The sequence below is a fragment of the Rhagoletis zephyria genome, unplaced genomic scaffold (assembly GCF_001687245.7).
Source record: "Rhagoletis zephyria isolate East Lansing unplaced genomic scaffold, Rhagoletis_zephyria_1.1 Rzeph_scaffold_01874, whole genome shotgun sequence".
NCBI lineage: Eukaryota > Metazoa > Arthropoda > Insecta > Diptera > Tephritidae > Rhagoletis > Rhagoletis zephyria.
In genome coordinates, this window is record NW_016158958.1 from 42875 (window position 1) to 63447 (window position 20573).

The following is a 20573-nucleotide window of genomic DNA, read 5'->3' on the forward strand; positions in this document are numbered from 1 at the left end:
CCTCTGATTGTTTAGATGCGATTTTTTATATAAGTATGTAACTCCTCTATCGATGTATGCAGATGTATTCAAAAGCAGTAATCTGTCAAAGTAAAATTTGCAGATGTTCATGAAAGGTATGAAGCCTTCGGCATAGCCGAAGACAGCGCTGCTCTTACTTGTTTCTGTCTGTAGTCAGTATTTATTTTAAAGGATTTTGTAATTTCAAAGATATGATTAATTCCAAAAATTATTTAAAAAATGCAATGCTATGTAGAATAAAACAAGTAAAGAAGTATAAGTTCGGGTGAAACCGAACACGTTCACGCAGTGACGCATTTATCTTCTAATATTACGAATTGGTGGTTGGCAAAAGTCATATTTCCATTGCCGTCTTAAATAACCTAGAAAAAGGCGCCACGCCCACTTTTCAAATAGCTCCAATTTTCTCTAAGAGTATGGGATTGATTTCATATCTCTCCATACCATGTTCGAATACTCTACCATGAACACTTCCAGAGATATGCAATATGAAAAATTCGGTTTGTATGAGAGGTGCCACGCCTCCTGTGCCTACCGGTTTGAAATATACTTTACATCCGATTCTCAGACCTATTATATATACACAAAAAATTTCATAAAGATCGGCAGAGCCGTTTAGGAGGAGTTCGACCACAAACACCGTGACACGAGATTTTTGTACACCAGATTTACCAAGGTGCGTTAATGAAAGAATGTTGATAAACTGATAAATTTAAGCAATTTATCCTTTTATTACTTTAGATGAAGACCCCTAATAAACTTATTTTCCGTTAAGTGGTGATTGCAGTCATCGATTTTAAGTGAATTAGCCTCAGCTGATTTATGGCAGTTTTCGTTTTTCTGTAAATTACCGTTATATGGCAGGTGGGCGTGGTTATGACCCGATTTAAAAGATTTTCCACAGAGTTCTTAGCTAGGCCCTACCCAAGCCTCGTACCTAGTTTGGGAGGGATTGCTGAAGCGGCTACTGAGATACAGCATTTCATAATTAGTGGGCTGTGCTATGCCCATTTTCCAAAAATTTCATAATAATGTTATTAATGTTCGCCCATTTTCAATGAAGGGCAACCATACCAAATTTGTGTTCTGACCCCCAACCAAATTTTTAACCTTTTTAAAGATTCTGAAATATTTAGCCATTTGAAACTTGACTTTATTCTACTAGAATTCAATGGGCTACACAACTGCATACTCAGAATTTAAATAATTGTGACAAAAATTTTTTGAATCTTTTTTAAATTGCATAAAATTTTAAGGCAGTGTCACTCATTTGGTGCATTTGTACAGGTTTGTACATTTTTATATTTTGCTATTGGTAAAAAAAATGGGATGTATTTTTGTTTTTAGTCGAAAGATTGGCACATTACAGCGATGCTCTATAGAAAATTTTCAACAAATTAATTTTCGTAATTGGGATGAAGAAAAATATTTTAGGTGTTCACACAATTGGGATACGATTTGCACCAAATTTTGGCAAATACCCAATCGTGTGACACTGCCTTTAAACTTTTATTTATATGGGTGCTTTTAAAGAATGAACTATAAAAAACTAACCAACACTAAATAACAGCAAAAATAATATTTTAAAGCTTGTGAAAATTTGGTGCGGCTATAATTTGTTCGACTACTGTACATAAGTTGGCTATGATTACTCGGCCGTGCTATCATAGTAGCACAATGCCACTAAGCGCATTTCCAAATTTTCAAGCAATAGCCTCATGCGATTATCGATTATATTTTTTGTTGCTTGTGTGAAATATTTTATTTTTATCAGTACTTTTCTTTTATTCAAAACAAGTTGAAATAAAAGTGAAACTAAAAAAAAAATTTTGCCAGAACCCGACCGAAAAATTCTGGCTACGGCCCTGGTTACAATATACATAAATGAAGATACTGGAATCATTACACTGTACAGCACCGTGCTGGGTATTGAACCAAATCAATTTTTTTTAAGAGATTGGGTCATAGGCAAAAAAGTAAATTCTCCGTTTTGGGCCTTCAAAGTTGGAAACAAGACCTTTGGTAAAAAATTATTCTTTATTATGTATTATACGTAAATAACTAAAAAACTAAAAATATAGACGTAGTCCGCATTTTGCTCTTATTTAAATGGTATATAACTTTTTTGTGCAAAGATATATTACTGGTGCTATATAGGAGGTCAAATGTCGAGTCTTCGAAAAATTAAAAAGCTTATATTTCAAAAAATTTTGAACTGATTTAAAATAATCAGTTGTAAACGAGTTTAAACCCCCTTTCCGATATGCATATTTGTATACCTCGCAAGTAAAAATTTTAGAAAAAACTTTTATAAGGGAAAAATATCTTTTTTTATAAAAAAAGATTTTAAACAAAATAACTACTAAACGACTTTTAAAAAATGTATATCGTTGTAAACGCAAATAACCTTATTTCTTCTGATATGAGTATTTGGATACTTCGTAATATAATAATTTGAGAAAAAACACTTAAAAGGAAAAAATACCTTAAAAAAAGAGAATTTAACAAAAAAAAATTACTAAGCGATTTTTTAAAATTTGATAACATTGTGTATATTAAAATTTGAGAAAAAACACTTAAACTTTTTTATAAAAAAAAGAATTGAACAAAACAATTACTAACCGATTTAAAACAAATTGGTATCGTTCTAAAGGATACCAAAAAACGTATACTTTCTTAAGACTTACAGTTTCTACTTATATACACAATAAAAAATGTATTAAAAACATTTTTTCCCTCTATATAAACTCCTGCCCTCCTAGGTGAAAGGCTGGCTATGCCCTTGTATACAAAACAATTAAACTATTTTAGTTTGCTCTTTTAGAGCGCATACCTGCTTCCATAATAATGATTCCAGTATCTTCATTTGTGTATATTGTAACTATCAATATCTTATAAAGAGAAGTGTACAATTTTTTTTATCTAAAACTAATAAAGTTAGAAGGGCGAAAGTCGAGGATGTGGTAGTTGGCATATGTATATTTTTCTCAAAAATAAATATTGGAAATTTCCAAGGACATTCAAGGATAAAGATTTAAAAGGACATTTTCAACATTTATTCGTCCTTGTGCACCAAAAAATTAAATATTCTTTTTCAATTCTACAGAGAATTTCCTTTTAATTGATACCCATATTGTTACTCTACACTGCACCAAATCATGTAAATAATTTTTTTATTCAATCATATCCTAGCAATTTCAAGGTATTTTTTTGCGATGTTGCTTTGACCAGGGTTTGAACCCAGGCGCTGCGGAGTGAAAGCGCGCACTGCTTACCACTACACCACAGCGGCCGCAAGTGGCCGCAGGTGGGACATTTAAACTCGTTTTTTCTCAAAATGTAATGTAATTTCTCTTTAACCCTTAATTTGGCAGGTTCCAAACTATTAACATCTGAATTCAGTGAAGTATAAAACTTAATTATGTATATAATATACACAATATACACAGAAACTTTTCATTCCCAAGACAACGACGACACCCGCCTCTCTGTGTTGTTGGATTCCTTTCAGGGTTGCCACTTTGGTAAATTGTTACCAAAATTGGTAGAAAAAATTTGGGTTGGTAAAAAGGTAAATTTTTTTCGCATTTGGTAGATTTTTGTCGTACTCTTCGTTCGCGATTTATTTTTCGTAGTTATTTTTATATTATAAATTTCTTTGCATACTTTTTATATACTTACATAAGTAACTATAAATGTATATCGATATAAGGCGAACATATCGTGCTCCATTCAAAACTCATTTTACTGGAATCCCGAGGAGCTTTTGATTGCCTAAATATTTTAAATGATTATTTAAATACCTATAAGGAAAAAATTTACAGGTATGTAATGACGCACTATGACTGTTCACAAAAAAATTAAATCAACGCAATTGTTTATCAATAGAAATTGTTAAATAAAAAAAACACAAAAGACTGGCGACAAAAACACATCAACGGGAAGCACATTGTGAGCTATACTCAAGTATTATTTGCTTTAAAACTCGATACCTTAAATTGTTCTAAAAATTCAGAGTAAAAAATTCGAAATTTGAACGAAATTTTTTTGAATTTTGCTAAATGTTGTATGGATTTAGTTAAAGAAACAAAAAACTGTTCTTGAAAAAGATTGCGAATAATAAAAAAATCACCAAGTGCCTTTTTGAGTCACTGTATTTGTCTATAATAACTCGAGTTTAAGTTTTTCAAATTATGAAATTTCGTTGTTGCCTTTAGTTTCATCACTTCCGCTTTCGGTTAATTGGTTAAATAAAAAATTCCTTAAAAACATTTTTAATTCTTATTGCAATAATTAAAAAAAAAAATAAAAAAAATTTTTTAATTAAAATATATAAAAAATAACAAAACTATAGTTTTTATTTAAATAACTATTAAAATTTATTGGTATATATTTTTCGGATTTGGTAGATTTTTCTCAAGTGGATGGTAATTTTTTTTTCGTCAGTGGCAACCCTGATTCCTTTGTTAATTTTAGGCAAACTATATCAAAACATTTCGTGCATAGTGGCTTTCTCGAACGTAGCTAATAGAATGTTAAGGTTCATTTTATGCTTTGATGACATTATTATTAAAAAAAAAAAAAACTTCTAGCAAGTGAAGGGTGGGACAGTATTTTGTGACGGGTGAGAGGAGTCACTATCGAGGACACATAGTTCGTGAGTAAAATGAATACTACTAATTCGATATGAATATTTATTTAACGTACCTTATTTAAAGAATGGGAAGCTGACGTATTTGTAAGTTAAGTTGAAAAAAACATATTTTGGTGGGACGGGTAGGACGCCCAATAAGCTGACAACTTCTCCATAAACGTAGTTTTATAATAACTAACCACTTTTTTAAAGTCCATGAATTTTTCTTTCTTTTTGGGTAATTATCTTTTATTTTTTGCATTGTAACCTTCAATACACAGACAGGCCTGCTAACTTGATAAAAAAAAAATTGTATATCAAAGATAGTCGCATTACGGCTGTGTTTATAGCTGTAGAGACAACCATAAGGCCATGTGCAACGCAAGAAAAGTGAAAACCGCAGACCGGAGCTGGCTGCCGTAAATACTTTTTATATACAGTATATTGTTATTAAAAGCTGTTTTAAAAGCTTTTAATATGTAATATTCATAAATGGGATTTTCAAATTTAAAAATTGGATAAACAGGGCGTTTTTCAGAGGAGAATGGGATTTTCGGTTCATTGGAGTTGGCAACACTGCATATTACAATAGAAAATGCTTTCCAACATATAAAATTCAGTGCTTGTTTACTTAAATTACTAATTGACTACATAAAACGGAATACTTTAATTTCGAACAAATTGATTTTTTAGATATCTTTCTTAGACCATCTCATCGTATGATTGTTCGGAGTTTATGTATGTATATGTGAAATAACTTTTAACTGCGAAATATTTGGCAAATTTGCATTACAAGACAATAACGGTTATCGTTGGAAAACTGATTTAAACAAAACTCTGACGTCTTAAAAATTTTAATTTAAAAAAAAAAACATATGTATGACAATCGAACTATGTCTAACTCCTCCTTCTCAAATGTTTAGCATAACCAGTCTTTGTATATATTTTGGTCCTAAAATTCCGCCTTGCCAATGTTTCTTACATAACATGTTCTTCTCTTTCATCTTTTTCTTACTTGGTGTGTTTTTTTAATTAGCCGGGACTTTTATAATTGAACTGCTGAATTAAGCAATTTTTTTTCTGAAGCGGGTATTTAACAAGATTTTGTTTAAGCAAATCTAAATGTACGTAGTTTTCGATAGCGAGTTACATGCTGCGGTTGCATGCGGATAACAGAAGAAAGCAAGAGTACATAAAAGTGAAATAGGAAGGGAAAGGAAGGAGAAAACGTTAACAATTTGACGCTTACTCGTTGGCACTAGAAAACGGAGCATTTATCACTCAAATTTAGGTACGGCATGCCACCGCAGTTAGTCATAGACATTTAATACTTACTCCTGCAGTCGCTCCATTTCCAAAATGGCATTTGTGCGGTAGTCCACTGCATAAATATAGGCGTCAGTTCTGTAATATTTCAAAAATATACATTTGTAAATATTATTACAATTTTATTTACTAAAAGAAATCACTTACGCCGGTTCAAGTCCACCCGCGTGCGGTTCCAGCAATCGCACACGTACATCCATCTGTATGGCCTCACTTAACGCCTGCATGAGAGCATCGATGCGACGCTCTACCTCGACTGGCTTTCCAGCCACCACAATACGTACTTGCCGTGCCTCATCGATGATATACACAAAAACATTTACAATACTGCTGCGACCATCATCCGCACCGGCACGATCAGTAGCTTTCACATCGAACCCGTATACACGCTCATCCATTGGCACAGTACCCACGAGCCGTATTTTACCTGTTAGCTCATCAATTCCAAAAAGCCGGGAAGGTTCATTTAGTAAACGATAACGTATTTCCGCATTGACCCCTTCATCTGCGTCGATTGCCTTCACAATTGTCACTGGATAACCAAACGTAGCCGAGCGTGGCACTACTGCAATAATGGCTTGACCAGCGGACTTAAAGCGAGGCTCATTGTCATTATCGTCTTGGATATTCACAACAATTCGACACTCATTTGGATCCAAACCATTTACACGCTCATCTGTCACGGGGTACGATATTCGTGCATAGTTGCGCGGTTCGCGATTTAGTCGATCGGCATGCACACGTAACTGGTATCGGCTTTTCAGTTCATGATCGAAAGACCTTAAAGCGTATAGTGTAATGGTTTTCGGATCTAATTCGAAGAGTGGTTGCGCGTCGAATTCTTGTTCGTCTTCTCCTTCCATAATTAAACTCCAACGGAAGACTTCAGGATTTATACCAGCAGTAAGATTGATTCTTATCAGCTCCAATGGCGCATTGTTGTTTTCAAGTACTTGTACTTCATGGTACTGGTGTTGAAATAAGCTAAGGTTGCGTTGCTCATTGTGCAGATCCGCCTCATCTATCGGCGCTTCTGTGACAGCTTGTCCTTGCAGATTGATAAGCACAATGGCAGTGGACGAGTGTGCTGGACTGCCTAAATCCGATGCAACTACTGTTACATTGAGATGTTCATAATCATTGTAGCTACGAAAACTCGCTACGGTTGTTATTGTGCCGTCTCGCGAATCTACCTGGAATATGGGATTGTGTATGTCTTGGTGTAGTATGGAATAGAGCACCAGACCATTGCCATTGCCAATGTAATCTTTATCTATTGCATTTACTTGTTTAACAAACATTCCAGCTGTGGTACTGCGATCTAAATAAGCCTTGTAGATGGGCAGCATTAGTGTGCGATCTGGCAAATCGGCTATATACTTTTGCGCACTTACAATGTCATCGTAGCCGATAAACTCGGGCTTATTGTCATTGATATCTATAACATTAACTTCAACATCAACCGAACTCGACATACGATAAAGTGGCTCCGCATTATCGATGGCAATAACTTGAAAGTTATACTTCGGATGCACTTCGCGGTCCAATATACCAGTGATCTTTAGGACGCCAGACAATGTTTTGATCTTGAAGGGCAAATCTGCTTCGCTCAGACTATATGAAACATTCGCATTCTCGCCGTAATCCAAATCTACTGCCAACACTTGACCCAGGACACTGTCCTGATATTCACCTTCTTCGGTATCAAAACTGTACCACGACTTTTTGAAAACCGGTGCATGGTCATTGACATCGACCACAGTAAAACGTAGACAAGTAATGTCCTTCAGTCCATCGATGTCTGTGGCGGTAAGATTTAGTAACATATCCAAGTTGGCCGCCAATGGATAGTTGACCATCAATTCTCCACTCAGCTTGTCAATAGCGAAATGCTTCACACCTGATAAGCGCGCTGGAAATTGTGTGCCTATTATAGGACGTTCCACATGTTCGACGGTCAATTCATAATGTACCACCGCATTACTGCCATAGTCCTCGTCACTCGCCATGATCTGCAACACTTTTGTGGTAATGGGCGTGTTTTCATATATGGCAAATAATGGACACTTCATTATTGGCTTTTGTCCGGCCCCGCGACCCAGGCGCTTGCGCGAACGTCGACCACGCTGTTGGCGTATATCCGTATAATTGTTGTTGAAAGCAAACTCCGAACTGAGACGGGGGGAGCCTGGTATATGATAAGGTGGTACAATCATGGCTGATTGTATCGCGTCCATCGTTTGAACGGCAGAGTTGTCCACAAAATAAATTTCCATATCGGTCGTATATTCACGGATCTCCACCTTTGACTCCTTGAATACGGAGATGCGTTCGAAAATGGGTGCATTGTCATTCACGTCGGCCACAAGTATGTTCAGATGTGAATAGGTAGATAAGCCACCAGTGTCGATGGCAATAAGCTTCAGTTTATAAATTTGATCTTTCTCGCGATCGAGTGGACGTTTGCCAGTGTAGCTGACACGAAAATATGGACCGCTCGCCAACTTTAAATTGGATTGCATGAGCATATTTTGCATTTCCACGAATTTGAATTCCTCATTCCACTGATCAGTTAAGTTGAAGACACTGAAAGTGGCCGGTGTTTGCGGTGCATGACGACTTCTATTTTGTGCTTCATGGCTAACATTGTAGAAGTCAATGGAGAACTGATCGCTGTAGTCGCCCTGCAGTATTACACGAAACTCAGCGTTCTTCCCCAAATCAGCATCGTCAATGTGAATTGGTTGATTAACCGAAATCTCTGTATCGCTGGCGCTATTTTCGTTAATCAGACCGACATAGGATAAACTATTGAATTTGGGTGCATTATCGTTGACATCGTCGACTTTAACGGTCACTTGGTATATGCCGGCGCCACTGACCAAGCCCGTTGTGTACTCAACAATCACTGTAAGATCGTACTGATCCTTTTCCTCGCGATCAAGACCGGTCAGCGTGAGCAATGTGCCGTCTTCGGTGATGCTGATTTTGTTAACCACCTCCTGCTGGTTAGCGATAATATATCGCAATTTTATATTCGAGTCACCCAGTAGACGTCGAGGTGAGCGCATGCGCGAAACATTCGCGGAGTTTCGACTGCGGCTGCGACTACGAAACCGACTTCCCATAGTCACATTGCTCGTAGATTGTAGCGTACGGTAAGTGCCCAATTCATTATTCAGTACATTGATGCCATTCTTGTAGAGTAGCTGGCCAATGATGCCACCAACTAGATTCTCCTCGATATGGAAGTGGATGACATTCATGTTGATTTCTCTGCGGCGATAATAAAGATACAATTAAATTATTAAACTCCCCCAAGGGGTAAGGTTAAACTTACTCAATAACCGGCCGCAATGGAACTTTTTGCTCGGGTTTCATTACCACATGAATGGTGACATTGGTTATAAGCACGCCTTCGTCGGTCATATCTGCCTGCGTTGGTGTAACAGTTACGGGTGGCGAACTTCTCGACATAATGAGTGTTTGTGTAGAATTGGCAAAGAGCTGAAAGCATGTGTATAACAAGAGATTAATAATGCTTAATAATTGATGCAGTATGGCATTCACCCACATAATTGGCCACCGCTTCGAAGAGATACACCTTTCGCGTAAATTCTGACAATTCCCGTATCACAGTTATAATGCCTGAACGCTCTTCGATCGCAAAGGGAACACCCTCGGAGTATGTGTGCAACAGATCGTACATGATTTCATCTTCCCCCTCATAGATAAGAGTTGTGCGCACCTGACCCACCGAAGTGCCTAGAGGCGCATTGGAGCCTACCCAAAACTCATATGGCGCGCCCACAAAATCAATAACTTGATCATCGATCGTTGCATAGACCTCTATCGTGATGACGGCCAAAGAAAAACGTCGCTCCGATGGATTCGTAGGCTAAAGACAAAAACAGTTTTCATATGGAATGTGATGGTAATGTGTTTTTGTTTCCTACCTGGTCACTCGCTTCCACAAACACAGCTATGCGCCCACGTCTTAAAGGCCCATTGACGTAAATTGTGCCATTTTTCGTATCCAATCGAAAAGGTATATAGCCGCTCCCCTTCGGTCGCTGAAGCTCATACAACAGCATGCCGTTGGGCCCCTCATCAGGATCCAGCGCAACAACTTGTCCCACTAAGTAGCCCACTGCGGCAGTAATGGGTACTTTGAACTCATACAAATTGCCATGCTCGAACTTCGGCGTATTGTCATTTGTATCTAATAAGGTAATGTCCACTTTGACTCTACTTGGGCCAGGTTTCCGCAGGGTAGCGTCTGTTATATACGGCGGATTACGTTCGATTGCCTCAACCATTAGATGCAGTGACTTGCGTTGCTCGCGATCAAGCAGTCGATCATCGTTCACCGTAATCCAACCGGTTCTGGCATCAATGCGAAAAGCATCTGCGACTTCCGGCTCTTCGGTAAGCTGATACAAGAACTCAGCATTTTCGCCTTGATCGCGGTCGATGGCATTTACTTGAAGCACACTAAACCCGGTAGGTAGATTTTCGACAATCGAAATGTTGTAGAAGTCAGCTTCGAATTCGGGCACATTATCATTAAGATCAAGTATTTCCACTTCGATTCTATTGAACACAAAATTAATTAATACAAATAAATTTTAAGCTGCTATACATATGTAACTGCATTCATTGGAATACCTAGCAACAGCTTTTTTCAAAGGATTTTCTCGTTGACGCGCTTCGACTTGTAGAACGAAAGTGTTACCCGGTAAACTTTCTTCCTCCAAGTCAACCTCCTTTTGAAGGTATAAGATGCCATTGTTCGGGTTGACGCGGAATAGTTTACGCTCATTACCGGAAATGATCTCATACACCAGTGTAGCATTCAGCGAATCCTGGTCAAACGCCATGATCGGGGGAGAGAAGTAGAGTGGTAAGCGGATGGGTATACTCTAAAATGGTACAGATCAAAGATGATATGAGAAACGGAAACAAATAAGTATACAATTCCAGCTCTTTAAAATTGTGTCTGATATACATATTTGTACATTAGGGTGGAGCGGAAACAAAAAATTTTGCGTTACGAAGTTCTAATTTCGCGGGATCGTTGCCTGAGGACGCCAATATAATACCCCTTAATTAATTTTGAAATCGGTTAATATTTTTTGCCTCCCATTTCTGATTGAAGTTTTCAGATTCGATTTTAAGTTCTACACAAATAATGTAATTATGTATGCAGTTTGGTAGGCCATTAAATTTTGTATAACAGAGTGCAAGTTTAGAGTGGCCACAAAATACCGCTGGTTTTTTAATTTTGATTTTTTTTAATGGCATTACGTATTTTGTTCCACACAAAGTATGTCCAAGAATGTTTTATATGCAGAAAATGAGCATGGCCTTCGACAAAAAAAAAAAAATATACCAAGGGCAAGTCTTAGCTACTTCAAACTTGCATTTTATTGTTCTAAAATTTAATGGCTTACACAACAGCTTACGTAAACATAATTTTTCTAGAAATGATTTGTTTAGAATTTAAATCAATTTCCTTAAAAATGGGAGGCAGAAAATATTTACGTATTTCACAAAAATGTAGCGGTATTCTATTGACGTCCAAATGTAACGATACCCCGCTACTAGAACTTCATAATGAAACTTGTTTCCGCTCCACCCTAGTGCAGGTAAATGTACATACATATATACTCACCGTCATAGGATAGAATTCATTGATCTTGGTACGATACACGCCCTCGGTAAATTTTGGTGGCAAATCATCCACATCCCGCACGTTAATAGTTATCGTCGTGTTGACTTGATTGGCTGGAGTGCCACGATCCCAGGCAAAAAGCGGCAGCTTAAACAGTCGTATGCCATTATCGAAATCCAGCTCCTTCTTTAGTATTAGCAGAGCGCGATGTGGACTTTTAAGCGAAAAGTATGGACTACCATCGGCGGAGAGCTGCTCTGGCACCGTAGACATGCTGAAGTGCACCTCCGAGTTGGGTGTATTCGGTTTGTCACGATCGAATGCTTGTATGCCTTCAAAGACGATTGTGCCAGGTGGCGTATTCTCATCCACGTCCACAATATAGGGAGTGTTTAGAAATTCCGGCGCATTGTCATTGACATCTTCAATATAAACCGTGATCGATAGGTAACTGCCCTACAATTTATTATATTTAATTATATTATTAGTACCAGAAGTTTTATTCACCCAATTACCTCTTCAAGCTTTTCATTTTTGCCCGCACACACCACACGAAATTTCAGCAAATTCCGCGGCACATCGCGATCTACAAGATCTTCAATGGAGCGTGTAAGCGTAATGCGTACTGTGGTGGTGTTTAATTCCGTTAATCCAAAATACTTATGATCACCGGAGTTATCGACACTCCTTAGCGCTATGATAGAGCGGGGGTAGGCACGCAGTAGGAGTATTTCTTTACCAATTTCAGCATCCTCTCGCAAGCGTATAAAACGCACTCCCTCACTTTCGGCGGAAACGCCATCGTACATGTGAAAAGCGCATCCTGGAGTAGCTGCGCACAGAATAAAACAAAAATTTTAAATCAATAGATATTCTGCACATCTATAGGCGTACTATATAGAATGCATGCGATCATATAATAGCAAATTTAAAGAAGAACATTATCATTCGTTTGCTGCCCGGACGTATTCTCAAGCAATTTCATTGACTAATTCAGAGTTATGAAAACACCCAGACGATTCTAACATATTGACCATAAATCGTTCAAGGTCTTATAATAGAGACAGTACTGGATTTTTAATTTACCGTTTTCTACTCTCTAATTACCGGATCCTGCCTGGGCGCGTGTAGAAATGAGCTAATATATGAAAATATCCCATATTACTTATTGTAAATCATTTACATGTGTGCAAGCTTATAGGGGGCAATCTCGAACTTCAGATTGTTCCTGATATGCGTAAGATACAGCCAGAAACTGAATGATATGAACAGTGTGTACACATACATACATATATTAAAATTTGTGCGTAAGCAATATGTGACAGCTACATACATATGTCTACCAAGTCGATCAGATTTTTCAAACTAAAAATTCACATTAAATTCATTAAAATTGTGGCTCGTGCGAAAACCTTGCAACACCTCCACAATGAATATATCAATATGTTCCACGGCACTGCAACGTGTCAACAGTTGCAGATATTGCAGCAATGGCATCAACGATAAAAAACTTTCTTTAGTGTTTTTTTTTGTTTTTTTCCAATTTTGTTTTCAGTGGGAATTTTATAGTATACATACCTACATCTTCCCAAATCCGCCTTATACATACATATGTATATATGCACAATACCAATCAGCCGCTTGGGTGGGACTAAGCGGACGGTAAGTGAAGTTGATCTAAAGGGGCTTTAGGAATTGTACAATACATACATATGTATACACCTGATTGACTGGCGTGTGGTTGCACATAGCCATTTTCATTTTTGCGCCCACTTTTTTCGCACAAACGTTTGCTGGCTGTAAATTTTCTTCTACATTTTTTCACTCTTATTTGCTTGTTGTTAGTACTGCTATTGTTATTGCTTTGGCTTGCAACATACGCGTGCGTACCTGTTTACTTTACTCCTTCCGAAACAATGCCAACCTCGGCAACGCGCGGTGCAAGTGCAGCAACAGAAACTGCACAGTGGGTACAATGTGAATGTGCAGCACTTTAATATTTTTTCCCACCCTCATGACATAATTAACTAAAATTTTCTTTATGGCATGGCTACTACATGCAAACTGTATGTGAGCCTGTTTGTAGCTGTAGCTTCAGCAGCAGCACGTTGGTACATACTGCTGATGAAATTTTTAGAGCTGTCATGGTTTTTGTTTTTACTACTATGTACTATTGTTTTTTCTCTTTCAATTGTGGTTTTTATTTAAGTTAATCTATTCAAAGTATTCTGTCTCTGTGCATTCGAAGAATTGTTGCACATACCTCGTGTGAGAGTGTTAGTTGTGGCATGTTGTTGGCAACGCATTTGCAACACGATCCAGATTGACATGCGACGGTCCGCCACGGGCCGACATTTTTTCCGGCAGCTTTATCACGGGATACTTTACATTTGGTGAAATCAACAGATTTTTCTTTCTTTTCCGTATGAATTTGTATATAAATAAAAAACCAAGATCATATATATGTATCTACATATGTACATATGTATATATACATAATATATGGTCATATTTATGCACAAGCATAAATGTAAGAAAAGCAAATGTAGTGTCACAGTGGCATTTAATTTTAGTTTCAAAAGGGTAAGCTAAATAAACCGAATAGCCGCTATGACGTAGTCTTTTTATAAGTATTTTATAAGAAGTGTATGCCATCTGTCCTAAGCGAAATTTTGAAAAATATAAGCTAATAGGGTGGTCCAAAATAAGTAAAGGCGGAATCTTAATGCCCTCACCCCCTAGGATTTTTCTATATCGAAAAAATATACCCCTATATATACGCTCAAAATTTTCCAAGTATTTTGCATGGGGAAAAAACAACTTTTCATAGAAATGACGTATAGTTATTGAAAATTAATATTTTTCGACGGAAAAAGTCTGATTTTCTTTAGAGACTTCTAATAATAATACCCAATTTGTTATTTAACAATTTTTTTTAATAGTAAAGATTTTTTTATATCCCCCCGTTGAATTTTCTGGCATTTTTTTGGGGTTTCTGCGGACTTATAAAATAGAGCTACTATGAAAAATATATAATGATTTGGTGTTATTATTGGAAATCTCTTGAAGAGAAACCATGTTTTCCAATAAAATAATATTGATATTTAAGAATTCTATACCATTTCTACAAAAAGTTGCTTTTCCCCATATTAAATGCATGTAAAACTTTGGACGCTTTGAGCTACCTTTATATATTTTTTGATTTCAAAATACAAATAGTATATCTCTATTTTCGATAAAGAACAATCCAGTGGGTAAGGACATTAAAATTCCGACTTTACTCCTTTACATGCATTTCATTTTTGGATAGCCCTACTGAATATATCTACGTACCTTAGAAAATTTGTTATTGTCTGGCAAATGTTTTTCTATCATTTTAACTTTTTGAGAATTAGGCATAATATAGTAGGTAGGACTATTTATCATTTTCAAAGCCTTGTTAGCTCGGAAGTGGCGCATGCAGTGTTGAAGAGTTTTACGAAAAAGAGCCAAAGTTTACTTTTATTTTTTTTGCTCTCAGTAGTGTCGAAAGAATAAACGTTCATAAGTACATACATGTGTATATGAGCNTTGCGGACTTATAAAATAGAGCTACTATGAAAAATATATAATGATTTGGTGTTATTATTGGAAATCTCTTGAAGAGAAACCAAGTTTTCCAATAAAATAATATTGATATTTAAGAATTCTATACCATTTCTACAAAAAGTTGCTTTTCCCCATATTAAATGCATGTAAAACTTTGGACGCTTTGAGCTACCTTTATATATTTTTTGATTTCAAAATACAAATAGTATATCTCTATTTTCGATAAAGAACAATCCAGTGTATCTACGTACCTTAGAAAATTTGTTATTGTCTGGCAAATGTTTTTCTATCATTTTAACTTTTTGAGAATTAGGCATAATATAGTAGGTAGGACTATTTATCATTTTCAAAGCCTTGTTAGCTCGGAAGTGGCGCATGCAGTGTTGAAGAGTTTTACGAAAAAGAGCCAAAGTTTACTTTTATTTTTTTTGCTCTCAGTAGTGTCGAAAGAATAAACGTTCATAAGTACATACATGTGTATATGAGCAAATCCCACGAATTGTTTTTTAGAGTCACTCCCTTCACACGTCAGAAAAGAAACGGCAAAGCATTCTTCTTGTATTAATTTCAATCAATGGAGTTCCAGAAATAAGTAGATACATTAAAAAATAAATCAACTATTTGAACAATTTTAGCCTTAAAATATTTATTTAGGCGAAAAAGTACCGAAATCACTCACATTTTCATTGTCACACGAAAAAATCATAATTATTTTTATTTTAGTTACTTTGGGAAGTTTCCAAATAGAATGTCCATATTAAAAGCAATGGACGTTGGCATCAAATACAACATATATGTGAAGTGTAAAGAGTTTATCACGAAATTAAAAAAAAATGGCAGCATGCAGAATATCTGTCGCAGCTATTTTGTAATTTTTGAAATTGCAAGAGTTTTTTTTTTTAATTTTAACAATTTTAGATTGACAATTTTGATTAGACATTTAGACCTAATGTTCTTCTTGATAAAAAAACGAACCCAGTGTAATAAAACTAGTGTGTCACCAAATGAAAAAAATACATTGAGTAAAATGACTACATACATATGATTTAATAAACTAAAATTTTACAATTTTTATTGGCAAACTCGAAGCTCATTCTAAAATTGTTTTATATATGAAGAAAGTAATATACATATATGGGCATAGGGAATACTACTCAGCCAAAATAATCATCGTAAACTGAATAAAAATTTGTTTATGATAGCCGTTTACGATTCATTTTCTAATAGGTACTTTTTCGCTGGAAATTGTGGAGCGCCTACGAACAATCGTAAACGGATCCAAAAAGGCAATCGTATGCGAATTATTTATATTATAAAATATTGTGGGTCAACAAAAATTTCCAATAAAATTAAAACTTTTTCTTGTGCTGACAAGTTACTACCTTTGCCTTTTTCTATTGAATTTTTTGTTTTATCGTTTACGAGCCTTTTTCCAATTTCTTTCTGATCGAGAATCCCTCGTAGAGCATTCGTAGAGCATAATGTTCGTAAAATGTACGTTTCCTTGCTAGCTCGGTGCATAAAAACCTCCCACGCCAATATTTAATTACTTTGGAATAAGATGTCTTCTAAGAAAAGGCGTGCGACCAAACGTGTTAGAAAACTGCGTATGGTGCTACGGAGCGTATACGTTACATACGCAACTACAGGTATACATACATATTAGATCTCTGCATGAGTTGATTCAAAGTTCCAGCGAAACAGAGTAAAGTAGATTTGGATATTCTACTTCATATAAAAAACACTTAGCATTCTGAATTGTGCAATTTATGAAAATTCATTTCGTTTTAAATCTTCTACCTTCAAATGGAAGAATGTGAATGAATGAATGAATAATGTTCAAATCCTTCAAAGCCATTTTGTTAATATTTTTTGCTACAAAAAAGTTTTTTCGTATAGAAACACGAACGTCTGGTATTGGGAATTGAAGAGTAATTTATAGCATACAGTAATTAAAAATAATTTTTTACCAAAGGTCCAATTTCGAACTTCGGAGGTCCGTAGCTCGATTTTAGAGGCTAATTTCGAGAAATGGCGAAATCCCTTTTTTAATTATGATTAATTATTATTAATTATCTCTTAAAAAAAAAAATTGGTTTGGTTTGAAGAAAATACTGATAGTTTTTTTTTCTTGCTTCGTTCTGTTTCATGAGTTTTTGGTAATCTTTGCATGGCCCCTGATCCCTATATTAAAAATAAAGCAGTGCAATTAACTGCGTTGTGCGTGTGCCGAGAGAATTGAAAANTTTGAAATCACGAAATCAATTCTTTGAAATCCTTAAATCACAAAAATTAAATCCTTGTATCAAAAAATCCGTATTTTGTAAAACGATGTTTTCAAGAACTTACCCCAATTAAACAATAAATTGTGTGCAAGGATTGAATTGAGGATATCATCCTTATTTGAGCTAAACTCAAAAAACAAAAAATCCATTGACGTAATATTGTTGACATATATACATATATATATACATATATATACTAGACGGCCTCGTATGCACGAGGCTTCGCTACGCGCTGAATGTGTAGATATTAAATAAGACGCGATTGACAAATAAACAGGTTGCAACCCTACTAAAAAATAATATATAATTGTGCATCTGGAGACCAAGCCCTTTCATTTGCACCTGATTTTTTGCAATATAACGAACAGCCCACATTTATAAAATATTCGCACAGGCTGCAACACTCTTCGAAAAATAAAGCCTTACTGCGAATCGGAAGGTCAAGCCTTTTCCTTTGACACCTCATTTTTTTTAATTTAATTAACTGTGCAAATCACGTATTATACGTACATAATTTTTAAATAGGTGGCAACCCCACTCCAAAAACTTATTGCAAATGCAGGGACCATATCCTTTCACTTTCACTGACACCTCATTTCTAATAATTGTTTAGACAGGTGGCAACCCTATAAGAATTTAAAGTACTAAGTATAATATTTTTATCGATACAGATTATACTTGAATAATCTCGTATAAATCCGTTCAGTAGTTTTTGAAATTACCGTAGTCAAAATATCTCGACTTTCGTTTATACTATGAATGGAAGATAGTAATTTTTAAATAGGTGGCAACCCTATTCAAAAAATGAAAGCTTTTGAGCATGAAAAGGCCAGGCCCTTTCGTTTGGTATCTCATTTTGTAATCCAACTAACGGCGAAATTTTTTTTTACTTTTTAATAGGTGACAACCCTCAGAAAGTAATACATTATTGCNGCGTAGTCAAAATATCTCGACTTTCCTTTATACTATGAATGGAAGATAGTAATTTTTAAATAGCTGGCAACCTTATTCAAAAAATGAAAGCTTTTGAGCATGCAAAGGCCAGGCCCTTTCGTTTGGTATCTCATTTTGTAATCCAACTAACGGCGAAATTTTTTTTTACTTTTTAATAGGTGACAACCCTCAGAAAGTAATACATTATTGCACATGTAGAGGCTGTCTTTTCGTTTGACATTGACGTCGCAGAATTTATGCCTACGCTTATTATGATTACATATAGGAATTTTATTAACAGGTGGCAACCCTATTTAAAAAAATATTAGTGCTGTTCTAGAGGCCAATCCCTATCACTTGTCACCTCATCTTTTGTAATCCAACGAACGGTGCGGATCTTATAGTTTTTCTGACAAGTGGCAACCCTATTAAGATTCTAAGTATAAAAAAGGTCACTCTTCCATCGATACAGAGTATATTAGAGAAAATCTCGTCAAAATCCGTTCAGCAGTTTTCGATATTACCGCGTACAAAGAATCTCGACTTTCCTTTATTATACTATGTAAAAAAAAAATATATATATATATATATATATATCGTCATTCTGCAAAACCGCGTAACTGACATTGGCTGCCAAAAATTGGATTTGCTCACACAAGCTCTTGGCTCAATCCTTATCCATTCGTCCGGAAATATACTAGCCAGAAATGCGATTGCTTTTTAAAAAAAGGGAACCATTTTGAAATATGAGTGTTTCTACGATCATGAAAATTATTTCTAAAACTTCACATACGCGGTTTTGCATTTTGCTGAACCGTGTATCAAGATAATGCAAACCGCGTTGGCGAGGTTGCAAAAATTATTTTCTAGAGAGTAAAAACACCTATATTTCAAAATGGTGCTCGTTTTTATAAAGCAATAGCATTCCTGGCTAGTATATTTCAGAAAAATGGATAAGGATTGAGCCAAAAGCTTGAGTGAGCTAATCTCTTTTTTGGCAGCCAATGTCAGTTACGCGGTTTTTCAGAATGACGATACGCATTTTGTACTTTAAACGACCATATATATCACTAGCACAGTGATCGGACTTCTACCACTTTGTGGTAGATCTGCCACTTTTTTGAGCATCTACCACATCTACCACTCAAGGTCTGAAATCTACCATGTATTCGCCTTTTTGAGTAGTTTTATTTTTGCTTGACATAATTTTCTTAATCTTAAGAGAAAAAATTGTCCAACACTAAACACTATATGGTAACTGGAATAATATAATACAAGATTCCGGCGACGATGAAATTTNGTATTCGCCTTTTTGCTTGACATAATTTTCTTAATCTTAAGAGAAAAAATTGTCCAACACTAAACACTATATCGTCGGTCCCTACGAAGAGTAGCACATTTCACTATTCGCGTGGNAATAATATATGATTTATAAAAGGAGTTAATAGCGAAAATATTAAAAAACGGCGATTTTTGTGAAAGTATTAGCAAATTTAAGTGCATCTAAGGTTTCTGAGGCGTTGTTTACTTTTACTTGAGAATTGTCAAAATCGACAAATCCCAATTAGCTGTTTAGTGGCTGGAACGTGCCACATTTGTTCGCTACTTCGTGATGTGATAAAAAAAACGGCAGCACTCCATAAAGTTGCAGAGATCTCTTAAAATATGTTCGAAAAATATCTCAATATGAAAGGAGCTGCTATGCATCGTNCCGGCTGCACTCCGTAAGGTTGCAGAAATCTCTTAAAATATGTTCGAAAAATATCTCAATATGAAAGGAGCTGATTTGCACCGTCAAGGAAAAAAATTGTCAAAACTCAACGCAATTTTTAGCAACTCCAATCTTGCACTTTTATTATATTAAAATTATTTTTTTTTAGAGTCTAATTAAAAAGTTTGCAGTTTAGGTGAAACCTTGCAGATTTTTTTTAATTTTTGTACAAAGTTTGATCCAAACCCAGAGATCTACCACATTTTTTTCCAGATTTTACCACACAGATATTTTTTAAAGTCCGATCACTGCACTTGCATTTGGTTTTACTCAATACCGAGCCAACAAGTTTAATTTGACACATAGTGTAGTGGGTATATTAACCAGTAACCAGTAACCAGA

At 35.7% G+C, this 20573-nt stretch overlaps 1 protein-coding gene across 1 annotated transcript in view; it reads right to left on the minus strand.

Annotated features, from left to right (window-relative positions):
• Positions 1-20573, minus strand: part of Cad89D (cadherin 89D) — a 37750-nt gene that overhangs the window by 15396 nt on the left and 1781 nt on the right. Inside the window, exons 2-9 of the mRNA XM_017619476.1 lie at positions 12170-12486; positions 11655-12110; positions 10649-10902; positions 9937-10573; positions 9555-9878; positions 9321-9487; positions 6128-9256; positions 5990-6058 (exon numbers count right to left, since the gene is read on the minus strand). Of these exons, the coding sequence (XP_017474965.1) occupies positions 5990-6058; positions 6128-9256; positions 9321-9487; positions 9555-9878; positions 9937-10573; positions 10649-10902; positions 11655-12110; positions 12170-12486 (5353 nt within the window). The remainder of the gene's footprint in view (positions 1-5989; positions 6059-6127; positions 9257-9320; positions 9488-9554; positions 9879-9936; positions 10574-10648; positions 10903-11654; positions 12111-12169; positions 12487-20573) is intronic.